General features: G+C 39.5%; 1 protein-coding gene across 14 annotated transcripts in view; it reads right to left on the bottom strand.

Moving 5' to 3' along the window:
* Window positions 1-19,507, bottom strand: part of ctnnd2b (catenin (cadherin-associated protein), delta 2b) — a 232,199-nt gene that overhangs the window by 132,297 nt on the left and 80,395 nt on the right. For all 14 annotated transcript variants that reach the window (XM_085388030.1, XM_085388031.1, XM_085388028.1 and 11 more), the window contains one exon: window positions 16,388-16,500. In XM_085388030.1, coding sequence (XP_085244156.1) covers window positions 16,388-16,500 — 113 coding nt within the window. The remainder of the gene's footprint in view (window positions 1-16,387; window positions 16,501-19,507) is intronic.

Genomic DNA, 19,507 nt, shown 5'->3' with positions numbered 1-19,507 from the left:
AGTCAGTCTTGTCCGGATCGATAAAGGTTTGAAAATTAAAATCCTTATCACCTACATCATCATCTAGCCTGTCAACGATATAATTGTCAATATATTACCATATTTCTGAGCAGAAACAAGCATGGACATGAATATAAATCCAGATGGTGTAAAAAGCAGGAGATGAAGTGCTGAATGCACTGACATAATTCAATATCAAAGCTCTCTGTTAAAGAAATAAAGAAAGATGTTCACCTCTCAGTTTTTACACAGGGATTTTTATTTTAATTCAATGGAAACTTTTAGAGTCATAGCAAACCTTTGAAAATACCAGATGTTTTAGGTGAGCTGTGCTCAACATTTGGGGAATCTGACTGAAAGGTGGTGGCCTTTAAATAAAACTCTGAATTTCACTGACAAGATACCCACTCAGTGCAGTGACATTTTTATGGGCTCAAATTGTGGTCATAAATATTTTGTACTTGTAAATCAGTTTTGTACTTGTAAATCAGGATTTGTATGTGTAAAAAGAATTTGCGTGTGCGTAAAACAGATTTGTGTGTGGACTTAGCCAAAAAATACGTGGGAAACTCTGTACTCAAGTTTCAAGTTACAAGTACGAATTTTGACCCTGTTTTTCTTCCTTTCATCTGATTGGCCAATGTCATGTCAATCACAAATGTAACTATCCAATCAGAGAACAGCTGGGTTTGGCTGTCGGAGGGGCTCTTTTTTGAACTGCAGGTCCTTGAAGGGTAATACAGTTTGTAGCTGGAGGATCTCTATGTAAATATCCGATAGAAGCTAGGTCCCCTAACTTTCAGTAGCTGTTGAAAGGATAAAGTTGTGGTATATCAGTGGTTAGATTAGATTATTACTTTAGGCTTAGTTTAACACAAGGTCAGGGCTGACCCGGGACCATGGCTGTGAGTCACAGTGCGCAGCATAAAGGTCCTTTCACATCGGACGCAGCATGTGCTGCTAATGCTAACTGCTAACTAAAAGCCAAGGATCCAGAATTTGTTGCACTGGCTGCTGAGCTCTGTGGGTTTTTGCAGCAGCTCTACCTGTAATAGATGCACCTGCTCCTTGTCGGCTCTATCTCTGACTTTATGTCCTCTACAAGAGTTTGGTTTTTTTGAAGAAAAACCCTGGTTCTTCAAATATTCAATAAAAACATGTATGCTCATTCATAACGAAGAAAGCTTTGTAACTATCCCCACTAGTGAACACTGTCATTTCCACAACACTGCCCCCCACCCTAGGTCCGCAGCGCTGTTGAAAAGGTTCCTGTATTAAGCATGTAAACCCGTGACACAAAAATCACCAAACTGAGACACCACAGACTGTTTTCCTTCGTGGTGATGAAGGAAAACGCTGGGCTGGCATGTAAAAGGGCATTTATTCCCTTCAAGGACCTGAAGCTCCATAAAGCACCCCTTCAATAGCCAAATCCAGCTGTTCTCTGATTGGAAAGTTTAATTTGTGATTGACATGACATTGGCCAATCAGATGAAAGGAAGAAAAACAGGGTCAAATTTCATACTTGTAACTTGAAACTTGAGTGCAGAGTTTCCCACGTATTTTTTAACTAAGTCCACACACAAATCTGTTTTACACACACACAAATTCTTTTTACACATACAAATCTTTTTTACACACACACAAATTCTTTTTACACATACAAATCCTGATTTACAAGTACAAAACTGATTTACAAGTACAACATATTTATGACCACAATTTGAGCCCATACATTTAGAGAACAACATGTAAAGTGATTTCAGATGATGGAATTCATGGGCACGATCGAGAAGCCCGAGATGTCCGTACAAATGAAGAAAAAGTTACAAAATAAAACTTGGAGTAAAAAGAAGTAATTTCAATATTCACTTTGTTTTTTCAAACACAATGGCAAATGCGCTGCCGCAAAAACATTTACCTTTTTTTTTTATACCAAACATATTTTGCGTCCTGTGAATGAACAAATATGCAATGTGCTCAGTCAGGCCTTATGAGCTACCCTGAGCTTGTTCTAACCTTCAGCACGACATACTGGCAAATCTCAGATGTCGTGTGCTATTTAATCTGTGTACAGTTGCTGCAAGCCACTTTGCAACCTGCCTTGCCCAATTCTTTAATGCTATTCAAGCAATTTCTGACTTACTCGGTAGTCTGTGATGCCCGCTCCGTTCTGTGTGTCTACCTGCTGCTTTCCTTTTGGTTTTCCACGTATGCATGAAAGGGTGAGGAGGTCACAGAACAACCGTACCACCAAATATAAATAACTTAGATGGAATCACAATCCAACTTTGACTTAAGTGATCCGGCCAGAACTACAGTTTTACCCAATGAACTTTGGTAATGGTACAGTGCTACTGAACTACAGCTGTGTTGGCTATATTAAAAGACTATAATACAAAGCTATATTAGCAATAGTGCACGTGTTACATGTTTAAAGTGAATTAGAAAGGAAATCCAGTCAGTCTGCTCTTGTGTGTGAATGTGTGTTTAAAGCACTTTGGATAATAGCTCCATATAAATGCAGCCATTTTCCATTTATTCTGATCATTATGTAAGAGGTGCAGCAGCCCCTCACAAAAGCCAAATAGCTAGCAATAACATGTAATATAATAATATGCATTTTAAAAAAAAGAAAAAAAGAGAAAATAAAATAAAAAGGAAGTAAATAATAAAATGCCCAACCCAGTTCATCTGTGTGTTAAGTACAACAAAAAAAATATACTGGTTTCAATATTCCCTGGAGGTTTTTGAATGTAATTTGTAACAGGAATACAGTGCAGTGGGTGCAGAGCTGCTGAAAGCTGAGTCTGAGAAGCCTTATTGTGCCATTTGTAAAAATGTCTTATTTCTCCATATCCTGCACTGATGCAAAGATGACAAGCTCCCCATGAAGCACATTGTGTTTATAATTACAGTTAGAACTGGAACTCCTTGTCACGGCAAAGCTACGTTTACAGCAGAGTCTGCAGATTGGCTCTTTCCCCTCATCCTTCTGAGTGTGTCACCTTCTTCCCTCTTTATCACTTTTTTTCATGATCATCTGTCCCCAAAATCCTTTTAATGCTTCGCAAATCCAATTCCCAATGATCTAAAAGTTTGAAAGCACATAGTTAGGTCTGTAGCTGCAGCAGTGCCTACGGCGCGGTGTGACAATGAAAAAGACATTAACTCTGCTTCTTAAGTACACGCAGCAACTACAGTATACATCTGTTCAGTCAGCCTCAGCAAAGTGCAGATTTGCCAATCGGACTCTGAGAATATAATATGTGCAAAATCGGCTGCAAATGAATCAGCCTAATTAATAAATGCATGCGACTATGCTGTGAGGGAAGACTACATATGTCATCCGTATGCACATATAGAGTTAAATAGCTGGGTGCACACAGCTATTACTGTTTGGACAGTCTGAATTAATAAATGAATACACAAGAGTAGGCACAGAAGTGCAGAATTTGAATACAAATTTCCACAACACGGTATGTCCAGTACTGATGAATCATCGATGATTCAAAAAAACTACAGGCTTTGATTTATTTTTTTATTTTTTTTAAAAGGAAAATCAAATATTATTTCATTCTCACATCTGATTGTTTGATAGGAACCATGTTCAGGCAGGCTGTTGAAAAAACAGACTGCAGTCACTGACAGGTATAAGCAGAATAACAGCTTTTAGTTCCCTATTTGATTTTTCTTCTTACCTAGCTTAAGCCCAACAATCTAAGCTAAACCAAGCTTACTTACCTTACAGTCATAACCCTCAAGCCTCACATTCTGACTCTCATCACTGTGCTGTTTTAAAACCGGATTCATCTGAATGAATTACACTGAACACTCGTTATAACTGACATCTCATATACAGGTGAGGCCTGCTTTATTGTCCTTTTGGGTCTAATGTGGACCATAACATAAAAAAAATCATGTTATATTGATTAAAATTTGAAAGTTTGATGCCATTTACTGAGATCATGGATCAATTTTCCATCTTGCTGGACATTAGGAAAAAAATGTTGTTTTTTTCTGCATTTTTAGACATAGAAGCTGTGTCCATCTTTTATATACAGTAAACATCAGAGCACTAAATACTGCCTGGCATCTCCGCCTGCCTCCGCCGTCTCTTTCTGCTTCCTCTTGATGAGATCTTTTGATGTTGAAAAGATGCATTTCTATCACACAGTTAGCATATCAAAGCAAACCAAATAACAGTTTACTCAGTAAATCCATGTTGTGCAACAACAAGAGGTGACTCCAGGACTTGAAAGTTTACTAAGGTAACTAGACTGAGAAAAAAATCAAATAGGCACTCTGGGAATTAATTGCCACCTAGTTCCATCCAAGCTTTGGGGAAATGTTTTTCTGTGATATAATCTGTTCATGATGCGATAAGGCCACTTTGTATTAATATTGTTTGTTTGAATTTGCTTTTGATTCTAAATGCACCTCATTTGTTTGATTTTAGTTTGGTTTTACCACAATTTGATTCCGGTCAGCTCAATTTTCAACACTTCTTGGAGTCACTTAGCCTGACTAATGACCAGAGAAATTCTGCAGCTTTCCATCACTGTAGACAGCTAATGCATGTCTACTCTTAAAAAGATTTAATAGCTCACTGTAGCTTTAACAAAATCTGATTTGCCAGTAGAACTATTAAGCTGAGGCTGTTTGATGAGAACAACTGTCTATTATAGCTGTTATTTTTGTAGTTTCTACTTTCAGACTCATCGGTTCACTTCCTAATGAAACTGTGTGTGTAAGCCTCCTTGTTTGACAAGGCTGATATTTACCTCTTAGACTTTCTGTAATGCTCTGTATAGCCAAAGTCCATTCTTCCGATTACCTCAAAGAGGAAAGACTTTTTCCCTCCTTCGGGTCTATTAGGGACCTTTCCTAGAAAGCAGTTTTTGAATGTAATAAAAACAGGCAGTAGCTCTTAGTGAAGCCTCTCCTCTTTGCAAACATCTCTGTTAGTGGATTTGTGCTGAGGGAGAGAGAGTCACACTGCTGTGAGTCTAAGCTGGCAGAGCCTTGACAGCTTCTGGGTAATGGGCGCTCACTGGGCTCGCCAGACAGGTCACATTTTCCCACCAGACGAGTGACAGTGGGTCTCACTGGGTGCTCTGGTTACAGCCAATACTTACACACACACACGCGCGCACATACATACACACAAAAATGAACATGCACATGCGCGACACACATGCAGTTACCATTTAGCAGCCAAAAAAGCAAGTGGCCGTGCATGTGATTACCTGACAAATGTTGCAAATGAAACAGCCAAAAGCAAGTAGCCTGACATGGGAGGCGGCGATCCATAGTGGTGCCACCAGAGAGATGGTATCTGTAGCTACTGAGGGTATTCTCGCTGTCATAGGTCCACTTCGATGATTAGATAGAAAGATGGTGGCCAGGGAACAGTGGGATAAATATAAAGAGGCCACTCTTGTATCCTAGAGTTTGTCCTACTTTGCTATATTTCAAGTTACAAGCTAAAGGATTCTTAAGATTAAGTAGCTGGGTAAGATACGATTCAAGCAGCCAGTCCAGTGTTGGTTTTAAAATGTACAAACACTCGGCCCTAAGCTAGTCCAGATCTGGCCGGTGACTTTGTTTTCATTTTGTACAACCAAGCCAAAGTAAAAACCGCTACAGGACACAAAATAATAACGCTGAAATGTACTGCTTGAGCAACAAAGCGCTGTTTGTATAGATCAGAAAGACAGCTGACAGCATGTCTGTGTAGGTTCTCAGTCATCCAGGATACGTTAGTCTTGAGGGCTTGAAAAGACAGTAACTGGACTTATTTAGGTTTGTGAAGATATTTTTCCTTCGTCCAGAAGGATTCCTCAGATGTGAAACAACTGATGGAGAGTCCCACGGAATTAAGGGTTAAATACACACCTAAAGAAGTTCAGGCGCCTTCTTTCCAAGCCCTCAAGACAGCTGACAGGTTGAAAAGAGCTGGAAAAGATGATGAGCGAAATGTAGACAGAACTAAAAAAAAATATGGAAGGACATAAACTGACATCAAAAACGGAGGTCAGAGGAGAAGAGATGATAAAAGTGAACACGAGGGAAAACATAATAGCAAGAGAAGATGAAGAACGAGAAGAGCAGCTCTCTCTAGAGCCAAAAATCGTGGGGAAAAACAGGGACCGAAGCTTTTTAAGTGCTGTGTATTCAATATTGAATATCTGCAACCAGAATTGCACTGAACGCTTCTACTGATTAGTTTTATCTACTCTAACTGTGGTCAAAAGAACTCTTTGCACAGACAAAAACACTGTCTCGGTTTGACTGAAAGAGTAACACACACACACTGTGGATTTGTACTTTTTGAAGCGATAAAGCAGCAGCATGTGTCGCAGCAGACACTGTGACCTGTGGTGACTGATTAAGACCGGAAAGAAAGGCAGAGCAGTAGAACTCATTAGCACCTCTGAAAGTCTTTATTTTCTGCAACACAACAGGAGCAGATTCCTGAACGGCCAGCCCTCCACAGCCATGTGGTCATTCTTAACACTCACTTTGATTTGAAGTTTTCTTTAGCGACTGTCTGCAAACAGAACTTCATCATACTGTAGCTTCCTGTTAGACATATCAAAGCCAAACATTCAAGACAAAGAGATTCAGGTGAAAAGACATCTGAAATAATCTATAAGATTAACAAAGAAATTTGTGACAAAAAACCTTTATTATTCTAGTATAGTTACATTTTTCTTTCATAATGTGTTGTTAACACAGGGTAAGCCCAAGAAAGGCCACGCTGAACACAGCCCCGTCCTCTATTGTTCTGCTGCTTTCTATCTTTCACCGCCATCAGCAAGATGTGTCTGAAAATTCTACACAGCTATTGTATTATCTTTGGTCATATCATATCTACTGTGCCTCAATCTATAAACTTGTGGTTTATCTGGGTGTAGAAACTAGAGTTGCTGCTGCTTTGGGAAAGACAATAAGATGGTCCGTGATGGATTTGTCCAACAAACTAATAGAAAGAGAGTAGCTCCACACATCTTGATGATATTACAGATTAGCTGGCTTCAGATAGAGTTATCCTACAAATAACACATTTTATTTTCCGCATAATTAGTTTCTAAGAGAGCGAGAGAGAGGGGGGGGGGGGGGGGGGTAATTGAGTTGATCTTCGTTATTTGGATAATTACGAGTTGAAAAGATATGACTAATCTAAAAAGCCTTAACTGTTTCTTTTTAATGCCCCTGATCATGAAGAAATTGTATAGCAGAAGGTTCTTTGTTTTTTTTTCACACAAGTATCAAATCAAGAATTAAACTTTAGAGTTGTACAGAGTTTGTAAAACTTAGTATGACCACTTTTACTCTTCAGCAAAGCTTAAACACTCTCAGGCAAGCTTTCCTGAAATCTCTTTAGGTGTTCCTCAGGAATATTTCTCCAGGCTTCTTAAAGGAGATTCAAAGATCTTCTTTGGATGTTTTTGCCTTTTGTTCTGTTCTCTGTAAAGATGATCCTACACTGCTTTAATAATATTGAGGTCTGAGCTCTGGGGAGGCCAATCCATGACTGATAGAGTTCCACTGTGTGTTTTTCTATGTAGGTATGCTTTTACTGCATATCATGCTGAAAAATAAATACTTAGCCAATCAGATGCTTTCCTAAAAGTACTGTATTGTGAATCAAATCACTTTTCTGCATTTATAATTCAATCAACTTTGACAAGATCCCCCAATAGCACTGGCTAAAATATCCAATATCCAAAGAAGAACTTCAAAAGTCTTTCAGAAAGCTATTCCTCAAAACTAGCTTAAAAAAATACAAGAAAGTCTGGTTTACTGGGAGCAAAAAAATAAATAAATGAGGTGTGACTCAAGATTTCTGCACAGTGCTGATCATCTGTACCAGACACTTGTCACACTTTATGCTACACAACTGAGAACAGTGGCTAGGTAATCTGGAACATGCAAAGTAAGAAAAGCTGAGACTGTTGCTAATATATAATATGACTTCTATACTGGGTGCTGTTTTAGCAACACATTGGTTTAGAACACACTGACTGTTAACAGCTACATTTTTCTTTAGCTATAATTACATATTCTAATTTGCCAAATGAGGCAAAGCAATCTGTGTCATGCTAACGTTAATCTAGCTAAACGAACAAATAGAAGAACAAAAGAACAAATAGAAGAAAGAAACAAAAAGTCAACAAGAACAAACGTTATGGATCAAAATGACAAACAATTAACGGCAAACGCTGCAACAGTTTGCATTTTTACGTTGTCTGCGCTGCTGATGTTAAATTAAAGTTTGTAGCTTACATACAGTTTCAATATGTTTCACCACAAATGCTACCAAGATGAATTCCTGTCCGTGTATTGTAGCTGCCGATTATATTTTGACCCCTCTGTTCTCTGGGACAAGCAGTGATGAATAAAACTATTTGGAACAGCAGCAATACTAATGTTTCAGAGGTAATTGAACAATAAATCCAACACGCTTTAGGCACTACAAACCTCCAGCATATTGCCGTGCTGGACTTGTGTGTTTTGCCAAACCATTTGTCCATTTAGTAATTACCCCGCAAGTCAAACAAAGTGGATGGCCTATAAAATGGAAGACAGTGTAATCCGGAGGACGCTCTGCCCCTCACTAAATAATAAACCCATCTAATCGAGTTTGCAAGACTGCAGCATTTATATCTGCGCGCGGCTGTGTGATGAAGTGGAAGACACGTCTTTCCGGACTCTGCACCTTTTCCCATCCCACGTTGCCGCCGTTGCAAATGCGGCCCTGTGACAGCGCAGAAGAGCTATACGTGCATCAGTTAATTAGACTTGTGAATGAGTCAGTTTTAGACCATCTTCCTGCTCTTTGTTGGTTCACCCCTTAAATTGAAATGAGAATTACAATACGGGCAGATGAGTAATTAGTCTGAGCCGGACGGAATCCCCACTCGCTTAACGGAATCAAAGAGAAGAAAAGATGATGGATTGTGCACGTCTATTTATGTGTGTGTGTGGGAGACAGAGTGAGAAAGAGAAATGAAGACGGAGGCTTTAATCGTGTTCCACTGTCCTGAGAGGAGGGCTAAGTGCATTATCACTATTGTGTCAGCAGTGCAGTTTTCACGTTGGGACCAGTATGGAATGTGTAGAATGTGTTCTTCAGGCTCAGAGCAGATATTGAAGCTGCCGTCTAAACTCAATCAGAGGCAGATAATATAACAATGCTTTATGTTTTTCGCCCGTGTTATCAAAAAATATATAAATAAATAAAGGAACAAGACGGCCCCGCACAGCACAGTGGACTCTGACAGTGGAACATCCTTTAGAAAGACCAAAAATAAATAATGCTGCAAAATGATTTTGCTGTCTCGGGTGCAGTGAGGAATTATTAAAAATATCAGGTTTACACAGCAAATTCAAAAGTGTTAAATGTTTTGGTGTTAATAGTCTCCTTGCAAAAGTAGAGTTAATTTTACTCTAAGTAGAGTCACATTCTTTTAATGTAACTCTGAGGTGTAAAATGATAGTAGTTAAAATCGAGTGTTAAAAATGAGTGTTTCTCTGTCAAATCTGGAGGTGTTAAAATGGAAACATTAACTCTTGACCTCTTAACTCTGAACTCCTAGAGGGGCTATGACACCAACAGAGTAAATTCACAGACTCCGCCCCCAGCACGACTCCAATCGAAGCTGAAGTGAAGCCGTTTCAGAACATTTTGCTCTACATATTTGAGTTGTTTGCCATGCTTGGTAAGTCATTTTTTCAAAGATTGTTTCAATTATTATTAGCTTTTACTTCTGTGGCTCTTTGGAGTTGAGACAAAGCTGTGTGAAAGGCATTAGCCATGTTGCTCGCTGATAGCATAATATTCTGTTTTAGCTAGCTGAAAGGTATTGTTTGCGGGCAAATACCACAGCCTTGAAAAAAAGCTTGCATGTGAATTTTCAGTCAAACTTTTGGTCAAATACACCTAAAACAATGTCTAGAATGTGAAATGTTGGTATAATGGTGCTACTTGAAGCCTGAAAACGATCGCCCATTAAAAAAAAAAACGAGCAAACAGCAGTAGCTGACGTCCTGACTGGGTTCTACGTTAGCATTTAGATCCCTCCAGAGTTTTGTGCACACGGTTTAGGTAAAAATGAAAAAGGTTGAGGTTTTACATTTAGTTCAGTATTACCTGTTGCCTGTGTCCTTGTCTTTTGGGAAAATACTTTACACAAGTAATGGCTCAAAGAGGATTCCTTTTTTTTTTACTGTGCTGCAATTGTTTACTGGATTATTTGTGCCATTAATTAGTGTCAACTAATTTTTATTCGATCTCCGCACAGGATATGCTTGTGAAGATGGAATATGGGGGAGAGCAGAAGTGCGTTGAAGTTCCACAAAGTGATGAATGAAGGACATGCATATTGTATTGAAGAAATAAGTGTTGAGAATGCTGTTATTTGCATTTACCATGTCAGACCTTTTGATAAACAAAATTCTAATGAAAGTGAGAACATGTATACTGTTAGATCTTTCAGAAAATGTTTTGAAATTGTGGTGCACAGTTCAGAATAAATGTTTTTCAAAAACCATTGCATCTTTTTAGTAAATGTTTATTTCCAAAAGAAATTTCTAGAAGTTCAGAACAGTAAAATTCCCGCTTTTTAGAATGAATTAGAAGATAACTCTTACGTAGTTAAACTAAAATACTCTTTGAGAGTTAATATATAAACTCTTAACACCAAGTGTTAAATTATCAACTCCAGACAGATTTGGTGTTTAACACTAAATCAGAGTTAACGTACCAACTCTCCAAAAAGAGTTAAATTAACACTCTCTGGTGTGGACCCATATAGACACTTTAATAGTGTTGAAATCAAATCCGACAGTGTTAATTTGGACATGCTGGATTTGCTGTGTATAAGCAATGTTACCTCTAAGCCAGCGGTCCCCAACCTCTTTTGCGCCACGGACCGGTTTATGCCCGACATTATTTTCACGGACCGGCCTTTAAGGTGTCGCGGATAAATACAACAAAACAAAAATAGTACCGGTACCGAAAAAAAGAAGATTTATTCATAACACACGTGAAAAGACCCAGGAAAACCGAGTTAACAATAAAAACAATAACAAAATAACGCTGAAAACCGATTAAAAACCCTGAAAAAAATACATTTCACACCTGAGCCTCAACTCTCGCGGCCCGGTACCAAACGACTCACGGACCGGTACCCGGGGGTTGGGGACCGCTGCTCTAAGCTGCGCGCATGCGCAATTGTGCACTGCTGGCTCGGTCTCTGATCACAGAAAATCTGCGTTGCGCACACAAAAAAAATCTAACCTGAATTGAAATTAAAATTAATACTTTAACAATTCTGTTTTTTAGTGTTAGTCAGTAAGTGACTGGCTGCTCCCGTATGGGATTAGAACAATGCCGCCTTATCCCATAGTCCAGCCAATAATGCGATTCACATTCGTATATACGCAGCTAATCAACGTCGTGGGCATGCTGTTTTAGCTAGCAAAGCGGCGTTGCTGATGTGGAGTGAAGCCACGTTTCCTATTGGTTGAAAAATGTACTATGCGGACCAATCAAAAAATGATATGGCAACATGGCATTTAGTTGTTTAGGAAGGGGGGGAGTTTTAGGTGACGGCGGTGTTTTGAGATTTGAGAGATTTGGGACATTTAGCGCAAATCTTGTGTAGTTAGTGTGTAGCAGAGGTGTGGACTCGAGTCACATGACTTGGACTCGAGTCAGACTCGAGTCATTAATTTTATGACTTTAGACTTGACTTGAAAAAATGTTCTAAGACTTGTGACTTGACTTGGACTTTTACACCAATGACCTGGGACTTGAATTGGACTTGAACCGGTTTACTTGAAAAGACTTGATATTTCACCCCAAATATAAAATTTAACATGCATATTATATAGAGATTGAAAATGTGACGTCATTCAGGGGTAAACAGCAAAGGATTCTGGGAACTCGTGGCAAGAGGTACTAGCGCACACAGGCTTTCAATTGAAATCAGTCACACAGCGATAAAAAGAAACACAAAAATGTCAAGAAGCTGTTGTATTATTAACTGCAATAGCCGGTCGCATGACAGCCACGGGAAGCCGACGGGTAAAGAGATCGGTTGTTATCGGATTACGTCATTGAAGAGAAATTGTTCGAGCCATGTTTCCGAAGTAACAAAGACGCGACGGATGGCCTGGATTGCAGCCATTCAAAGATCAAATGTAACGTCCCGGAACACTCCAGCTCACAGGTTAGTCTGCTCCAAGCATTTACACGAAGGTCAGTGTTTTGTAGTAGTTAATACGTCATTTTCATAACATAATTTGTGATATAGGTTACAAGCAAGTCTGGCGCTGAACAGAAATTGTCGCGCTATGCTCCTTTGTTTATTGTGCATAAATAGTGAATTGTCCTGACACAATATTGCGTTTCGCCTCTGTTATTATGGTACATTGAAAAAAACATATACTTTTATTCACAGGGTAAAACAGGTTTTTTGTATCACTAATTGCCCAGTACGATTACAGCATACAGTATTATTGTCACTGCTACATTTCTGTGATGCTACCAGAAATTATTTCCACTACAAATTAATTACCGTTGAGCTCAAAGGTCCTATTAATAAACGGTTAAGGAATGTGTATTTATGAAGACAATTTGTGAGACTGGTAAACTTATGATACGTACGATGGTCTTTCGTTCTACACAGTGCATTTCAAGGTCCTGTACCCATCCGTCGGTAAACTGTACCTGGGCTTGTTGCAGTGACCTGAAGTTACTAAACTTCATGAGTGTGTGCACTCACTCCAAGAACCGTATAATTATAAATATGCATATAAATATGCTACGATGAGATAGCTGACTTCATCTAACTAGCAAATGTTGTCCAGGCTACGTTGGTGATACAGTTTTTTTTAATGTGTATGATATTTTTGTCATGCGATTTTAAAGCCAGTCCTACAAGCGCATCCAAGAATAACATGCAGCTTATCTCAGAACTGTCGGTGAAAATTATTCTTGGAGCTAGGTTTAATTGAGCTGCATTTTAAAGAGGTGCAATTTCACAATTTGTGTATATTTTCTAAGTTCACTATTTTGTCATGTGTTGAGAAAAACACAGATTTTAAAATTACATGGTCTAATATTTACATTTAGCATAACTGCAACATTATTTTTTCGTTTTTTTTTTTTTTTTTAATACTCGAAAGGACTTGAAATTCAAAGTTTCAGACTTGTGACTTGACTCGGACTTTTACACCAGTGACTTGAGACTCGACTCTGACTTGCCTGACATTACTTGAGACTTGACTTGAGACTTGAGGATAAAGACTTGAGACTTACTTGAGACTTGCAAAACAATGACTTGGTCCCACCTCTGGTATGTAGTGTAGTCAATAGTTTTGTTGAGTGTGTCAGAACCATGAGGCGACTGCTGAATGTTACAGGTGTTACAGGAGTCACACATCTCCTGTTGTCAGGCCTGCAGGTATCAGGCTGTTGTTCTTCTTTATCTCATAGTGGACAGAAATTATTTTTTGGAGTGGCACAAATAATTTGTGTGGCATCAAATTTGCAGAACAGCTGATTGTTCTGTAAATAGTTTGAAATGTTTATTTGAAAAAACGCCTTGGCTGCATTTTTAGGTAAACAGCTGCAAAAACTTTGTTGTTTGCATAACTCAGTTACTTTTTTGAAGAAGTAACTATATAATTCATTTCCTTTAGAGCTTTATTTAAAAAAAAAAAAAAAAAAAAGAAAGTTGTGTTTTCAAAATTGGAGTTCAAGTTTCAACTTCCAATAGTGTTAACATACTACACAGGTCATGAACAAGATTTTTTTTTATTTTCATTGTAAGTGGGCTAAAGCACTTAATTAAAAGTAGTCTAACATAAATGTAAATGCTGTAATTTGATTATTTTAATAAACCATGTAACTTGGATGGATTCAATGCTGGCGGGACCACAGTGCACACGTCTGCTGTCGCTCACAGTGGTCCAAGGGATCGCTCAGAGAGTTTGTGTGTCCGCTCAGACACATGAAAAATTAGAGGGAACATTGCTTATAAGGGTTACAAAATTCTTCATATTTGAGCGTCCATTATAACGCCTTTGAACGTTAGTCAGGTCACATAATCGCATCGCGTCTACATTACCTCTCTTGAAATGATGTGTCAATTTGGCATTAGATTTCTTTCAAATTCAAATCCTTCCAGGGAAATGAGATCGTTTCTCACGCATAACTCTCAGCATCAAGGCACAGCGAGTAGTTAATGTGCAGTTAAAAGCTTCAGGAATGCAACTCGAGCCCGTCAATAAACGTTAAGCCTGCCAGTAAGGTTTTGACAGCACATCTAGAGTTAGGTTCATTAATGGTCTCAAGCTTTTTTTATATACTTCTCCTTAAAATGACTCTGAACTGAGCAACATGTGTTTTACACCATCACAGCCTAATTGCTCCATGTCTTTGTCACCTCCCTGTTGTTATTCTGTGCACTTAATATGAACAGCTGAAAAAGACTAAGAGGCGACAATGGTGAACATGTGTTCTTTACATGGGTTCAGCTAAGGGGATCGTAATTACTAAACGTGTAAAAACCTGATAGCAATTCTCGTGTTGTTAAATAACACAAGCAAGCAAAGCTATCATTTCCTATAAAAGGTGTTTAGGAGGCAAAAGGGAAAAATTGTTTAAACTAAATTTTAATTAGTAGAGCATCAGGAACATTTCCTAGTCAAAATATAGTGCATTTAAAAACCCAATGATTTTTTTCACTAATAAATGAGCCTAGCCTAGTTGACTGCCTTGAGTTGTGCTGTTTCAAAGCTGTACTAATCAATATTTTCATAATACAAACAGGTGAAATATCCAAGTGTAGTTGGGAAGGGATTGTGAATATAGATCCGCAGTAAATTACTGACAGTGGGCACTCAGCATCTTAGTCTGTTTGGTTTTGATGTCTACGGTTCTGCAGCACCTCAATAAAAGCTGAACCCTTGTCGGTTTGCTGGTCTGAAGCAGTCAGGTGTGTGTTAACACAATGCCAAGGAGGAAAGACATCTGCATCATTGCTACCCATCAATCTGGGAAACATTATAAAGTCATTTCCATACAAAAAGTTCAAGTCAACTGGAAAACATTCAAGACTGTTGCCAGTCTTCCCAGAAGTGGACGTCACAGCAAACTCCAAGGTCAGACCGTGCAACGCTCCGAGAAAGTGGAAAAAAGCCCAAGAGCTACACCGTAGACTCTACAGGCCTCAGTTAGCAAGTTAAATGTTAAAGTTTATGATAGAAAATTAAAAAAAGAGTGAACAAGTATGACTTGTTTGGAGGGGTTGCTGAGTTCTACATGCTACTGAATCACAAGGTACACTTAATTTTACACAGGACTGCTTCTCGAACTGGAAGGTTGTTTTTTTTTCTTCTTTACCCTCATAAATAAAACCTTAGAACTGAGAGAGGGTGCACAAGTATGACTTAAATGGTTTTGATGCATTCTCAATCATCCAGGTAAGAAAACCTCCAAGAGGTTATTCTGTTCATCTGGACGTAGCATTTTCAGTGGGAGAAACGTTTCGTCACTCATCCAAGTGACTTCTTCAGTCTCCTTCTTCAGAGACTCAAGAAGTCACTTGGATGAGTGACAAACAATACAATGAGTGCTACATACAACAGCATTTATGAAATATTAGCAACAATCGCTTAAACTAAGATGCATGGAGATAATAAGAGTAATATATTAAAGAGCAATTTATAGAGTAAATTATTAATGTTTACTGGCAAGTTAGGTATAAAAAAATCCAGATGAATGCTAATGTTTCTTAGCGACTAGCTGAAGTATAATTAGTTATTTTTAAGCTATCATTTTGGCTATAGTCAATATGTAAACACTGATTTTTACTGTCTGTTCTGCTCCTTCTATTGGTGCCTTAAATATAAATGTCAGCTAGAATGTAACTATCTATCTAGGTACTGTAATAATGCTCCCTGCATTATTTAAATGCTATAATCTAATGAGATACAAGCTCACTTAAAGTGAGCTTTTAAAAATAATAATAATATGTAATCTAATTACTGCTGCACTGTGCACACTACTCGACTGCACTATAACAAACCTGAAACATCACATCAGCACATCTCTGTGTATGTTTAAACTGGGTAAAAGAAAGCAAGCAACATTGGGTGCAGCGCTGCTCTCTCCGAGTTCAAAAGCAAATCACTACAGCGCGGTTACCAGCACACCGATGAATTTTGGACACGAATCAAGGAGTGTTTCTCTAATGCGAGCAGCTGTATAGCTAGTCACCTGCGAGAGTACAGCTGACACACACAGGTAGAGTGTACAGAAGATAACCTGACAGGTGTTGGACACACAAACACGTTCACACGCACACACCTGATGCTAGTCATGCTTCCAGTCTCAGAGCCAAGCTTGCATCTCTCCAGCTGACTGGCGACAATCTGTCGTTCGGCTTCCAGCTCCCTGGTCAGACGTTCAAACTGCAGCTCCTAGAAAGAGAAAGAGAGACGGGGAGGGAGAGCAAGAATGTGTCAAAACAATCTGTCTATTTATTTACTGTCACGTTTACAGTCATCCTGAGCATTAGTTTGGCTGCGTTCTCGCTGACACATTTTTAATTGTTGTGAAATGGACTCCGCAGTCTGTGGTGGGAAAACAGGCCAGATATCGCTGCGTCTGCCAAGTTTCACACTGCCAGATATTCACAGAGAAGAGTTTGACATGTTGCAAAACTGTGACACCAAACTCAAACCATCACAAATGTGACATTTGCTATTGTGCCACTGAGGAAAGTCATGGAACAGCAGAAGGTTTTGGGGGAGAAGAATTCTGCTATTTTTGACATATAGTGTCAAAAAAGTTGTAAGCATTACTCTAATACTTGGCTCATCTATGCACTGACACCCGATGGATTTATACCCTGCTGGTAGGCATATGCTGGTTGATATTAATGGAGTGGTGGGAAAAAAGTTGTCAGTCACATCTCACAAAAAAAACATTCATTCCCCCCTCCCCGCCCCCAATTGTTCTAGGATAACAGACAAGAAGGACAGCCCTAACTGTCCAGCCAGTGTGACGAAGAACTTCAGCTGCAAGAACATCCCTGGGGAAATGCATGTACCATGTTAAAGCTCTGCACATATGTATCTATGAGGAAATTGTGAATTCCCGCATACTCTAAAAATATGAATATGAAGAAATGGGCCCATTGAGATAAACAGCTGGTGACACCAATTCTCCAGTGGAGTGACATTACACCACTGCAGAAGAGATTGCAGCAAAATGATCCAGTCCAAAGAGCAACAAAGAGGATGTGGAAAACATGATGGACATAATTTAGTATGTTTTATGTATTTAATTGGATGGTTTTCTATCTTTCCAGCAGACCAGGAGGTTCAATGGTTTTTTTTTTAAAGGCCGTGCTTAATGGTTATTTCCACTGCAATTGCGTCACATTAGCTACGTTCACACTGCAGGTCTTAATGCTTAATTCAGATTTTTGGATCAAATCCGATTTTTTTGTCTGCTCGTTCACACTACAAATAAAATGCGACAGTAAACGCGCTCTAGTGTGAACCCTCAAAGCGGCCCGCATGCGCAGAAGAAGACGTCACACACAACGCGCTCTGTTTAGACCCAGAGTAAACAATGGCTGTATCCCAATTCAGGGTCTGCAGCCTTAAAGTACGCAGCCTCAACGATCCTCAAGGGCCGCGTACTCAAAGACCGCTAAGGCCGGAAGTGCGAGGCTTGTGAAATGGGACGGTCTAGCCTCCGTCGCGCTGCCCAGGTTGCCTAGCAACCATGATACTAACAGTTGGAAACGTGTCATACAGCTTTGTTTGACAGACATGAAGGAGAAAATCTTTTGTTCATTTGTTTGTTTCTTTCTACATGAGCTTTGATCATTCTCTGTAAGATTAAGGTCAGCTATTGAACGGCGTATATTTTAAAGTAAAGGCCTTAAAACCAAGTTAGTACAAACGTCACTAATGTCACATAACTTTGCCGACATGTTGCCAACAGTAATTTTTAATGTTCTTCGTTATTAAACATTTGCACATAAATAAGTGACATAATATTCTGTACTTAATTAAAGTTTACTCTTCGGCCGCCCCTCATCCGCCGTTTTTTTTCGGCAAAATTATTCACACCCACCGCCGCGCTATGCATTCTGGGATATGTTGGGCCACGAAGTCTACACTGCCACAGCCTTAAAATTCAGGGAAATGAAGGACGCATTTCAGGGCCGCATTTCGAGCAGCCTTTGAATTGGGACAGGCTTCGGCGCGCCGCTGTGACGTAATCGGCCTTGAAATGCGTACTTTAAGGCTGCAGACCCTGAATTGGGATACAGCCCCTATTGTTTGACTGATGGCCCTTAATATAAAGACTTCGGACTTTACATTTCCCAATTTTTGCTTTAAGTTATTTTGTTATTTACATAATAATGTAAATAATCTAATAACTATCCTTATTGCTGTTTTAGAGAGGAGCGGCGCTTCAAAGGATAGTAGCAGATTTCTGTCAGAATCTGCAGATTATACAGTATAAATAAAATGTTCACGTTTCTCCAACGTTGTCTTCCCAACAGTTTCACTGACATCTACGCTGGATGGCCAGGAAGCGTTCGCAATGTCTTATCGGGTGCTTCTCCGGAGCTGATAATTGGCGTCTGTCTTGTGTCAGTGACGTAAAAGACAGATTTAATGCGACTTGACCATTCAAACAGCAGTCGCTTTCTAAAACATCGGATATGTATCGGATTCAGTACAACATACGAAAGTACGGAGCCCCGCAGGGGACATGGGAGAGAAAAAAAAATTAGGGAGAAAAAAAAAATTAGGGAGAAAAAAAAAAAAAATTAAGACGGACTTTTGCGAGATCTCGCAAAAGTATTAGCCGCATTCTTCGGAGGCCGCCAGCTCGAAGCAGACCGGGAGGTCGAGGCACGATGTGCCAGGAAAGCGGTGTTCCTCCCGGCTGTAGTAGGTCTCAACCTCCCGTTAGCTTCGAGCTAGTGGCCGCCAGCTCGAAGCCAACCAGGAGGTCGAGGCACGATGTGCCTGGAAAGCGGTGTTCCTCCCGGCTGTAGTAGGTCTCGACCTCCCGTTAGCTTCGAGCTAGTGGGTGTCAGATCTCCAAAAACGTCGGAGCACTTTTGCAAATATGTGATGTCTTGTAAACCGAGCAGGTATCTGACGTTTACACAACTACATTCACGCCTCAAAATATCTTAAAAGTGTATTTTGTGACCCAGAAAGAGTAATATTACAACTAAGTAGCTGCCGCCATTGTTGGAATTCAACTTTCGCGAGAAAGTTTTGCGAGATCCCGAGTTTGTTTTGCGAGATCTCGCAAAAGTCCGTCTTAATTTTTTTTTTCTCCCTAATTTTTTTTTCTCCCATGTCCCCTGCGGGGCTCCGTACGAAAGTGACCCAGATCGGATTTGAAAATATCGGATTTGTGCCGTTCACACTGTCACACCATGAACGG

This window comes from Rhamphochromis longiceps, linkage group LG18, assembly GCF_057381845.1.
Source record: "Rhamphochromis longiceps isolate RC_006_pf linkage group LG18, R_longiceps_female_GT1.1, whole genome shotgun sequence".
Taxonomy (NCBI): Eukaryota; Metazoa; Chordata; class Actinopteri; order Cichliformes; family Cichlidae; genus Rhamphochromis; species Rhamphochromis longiceps.
Note: the sequence above shows the minus strand (reverse complement) of the source record. Positions and strands in the feature narration are given on the sequence as shown.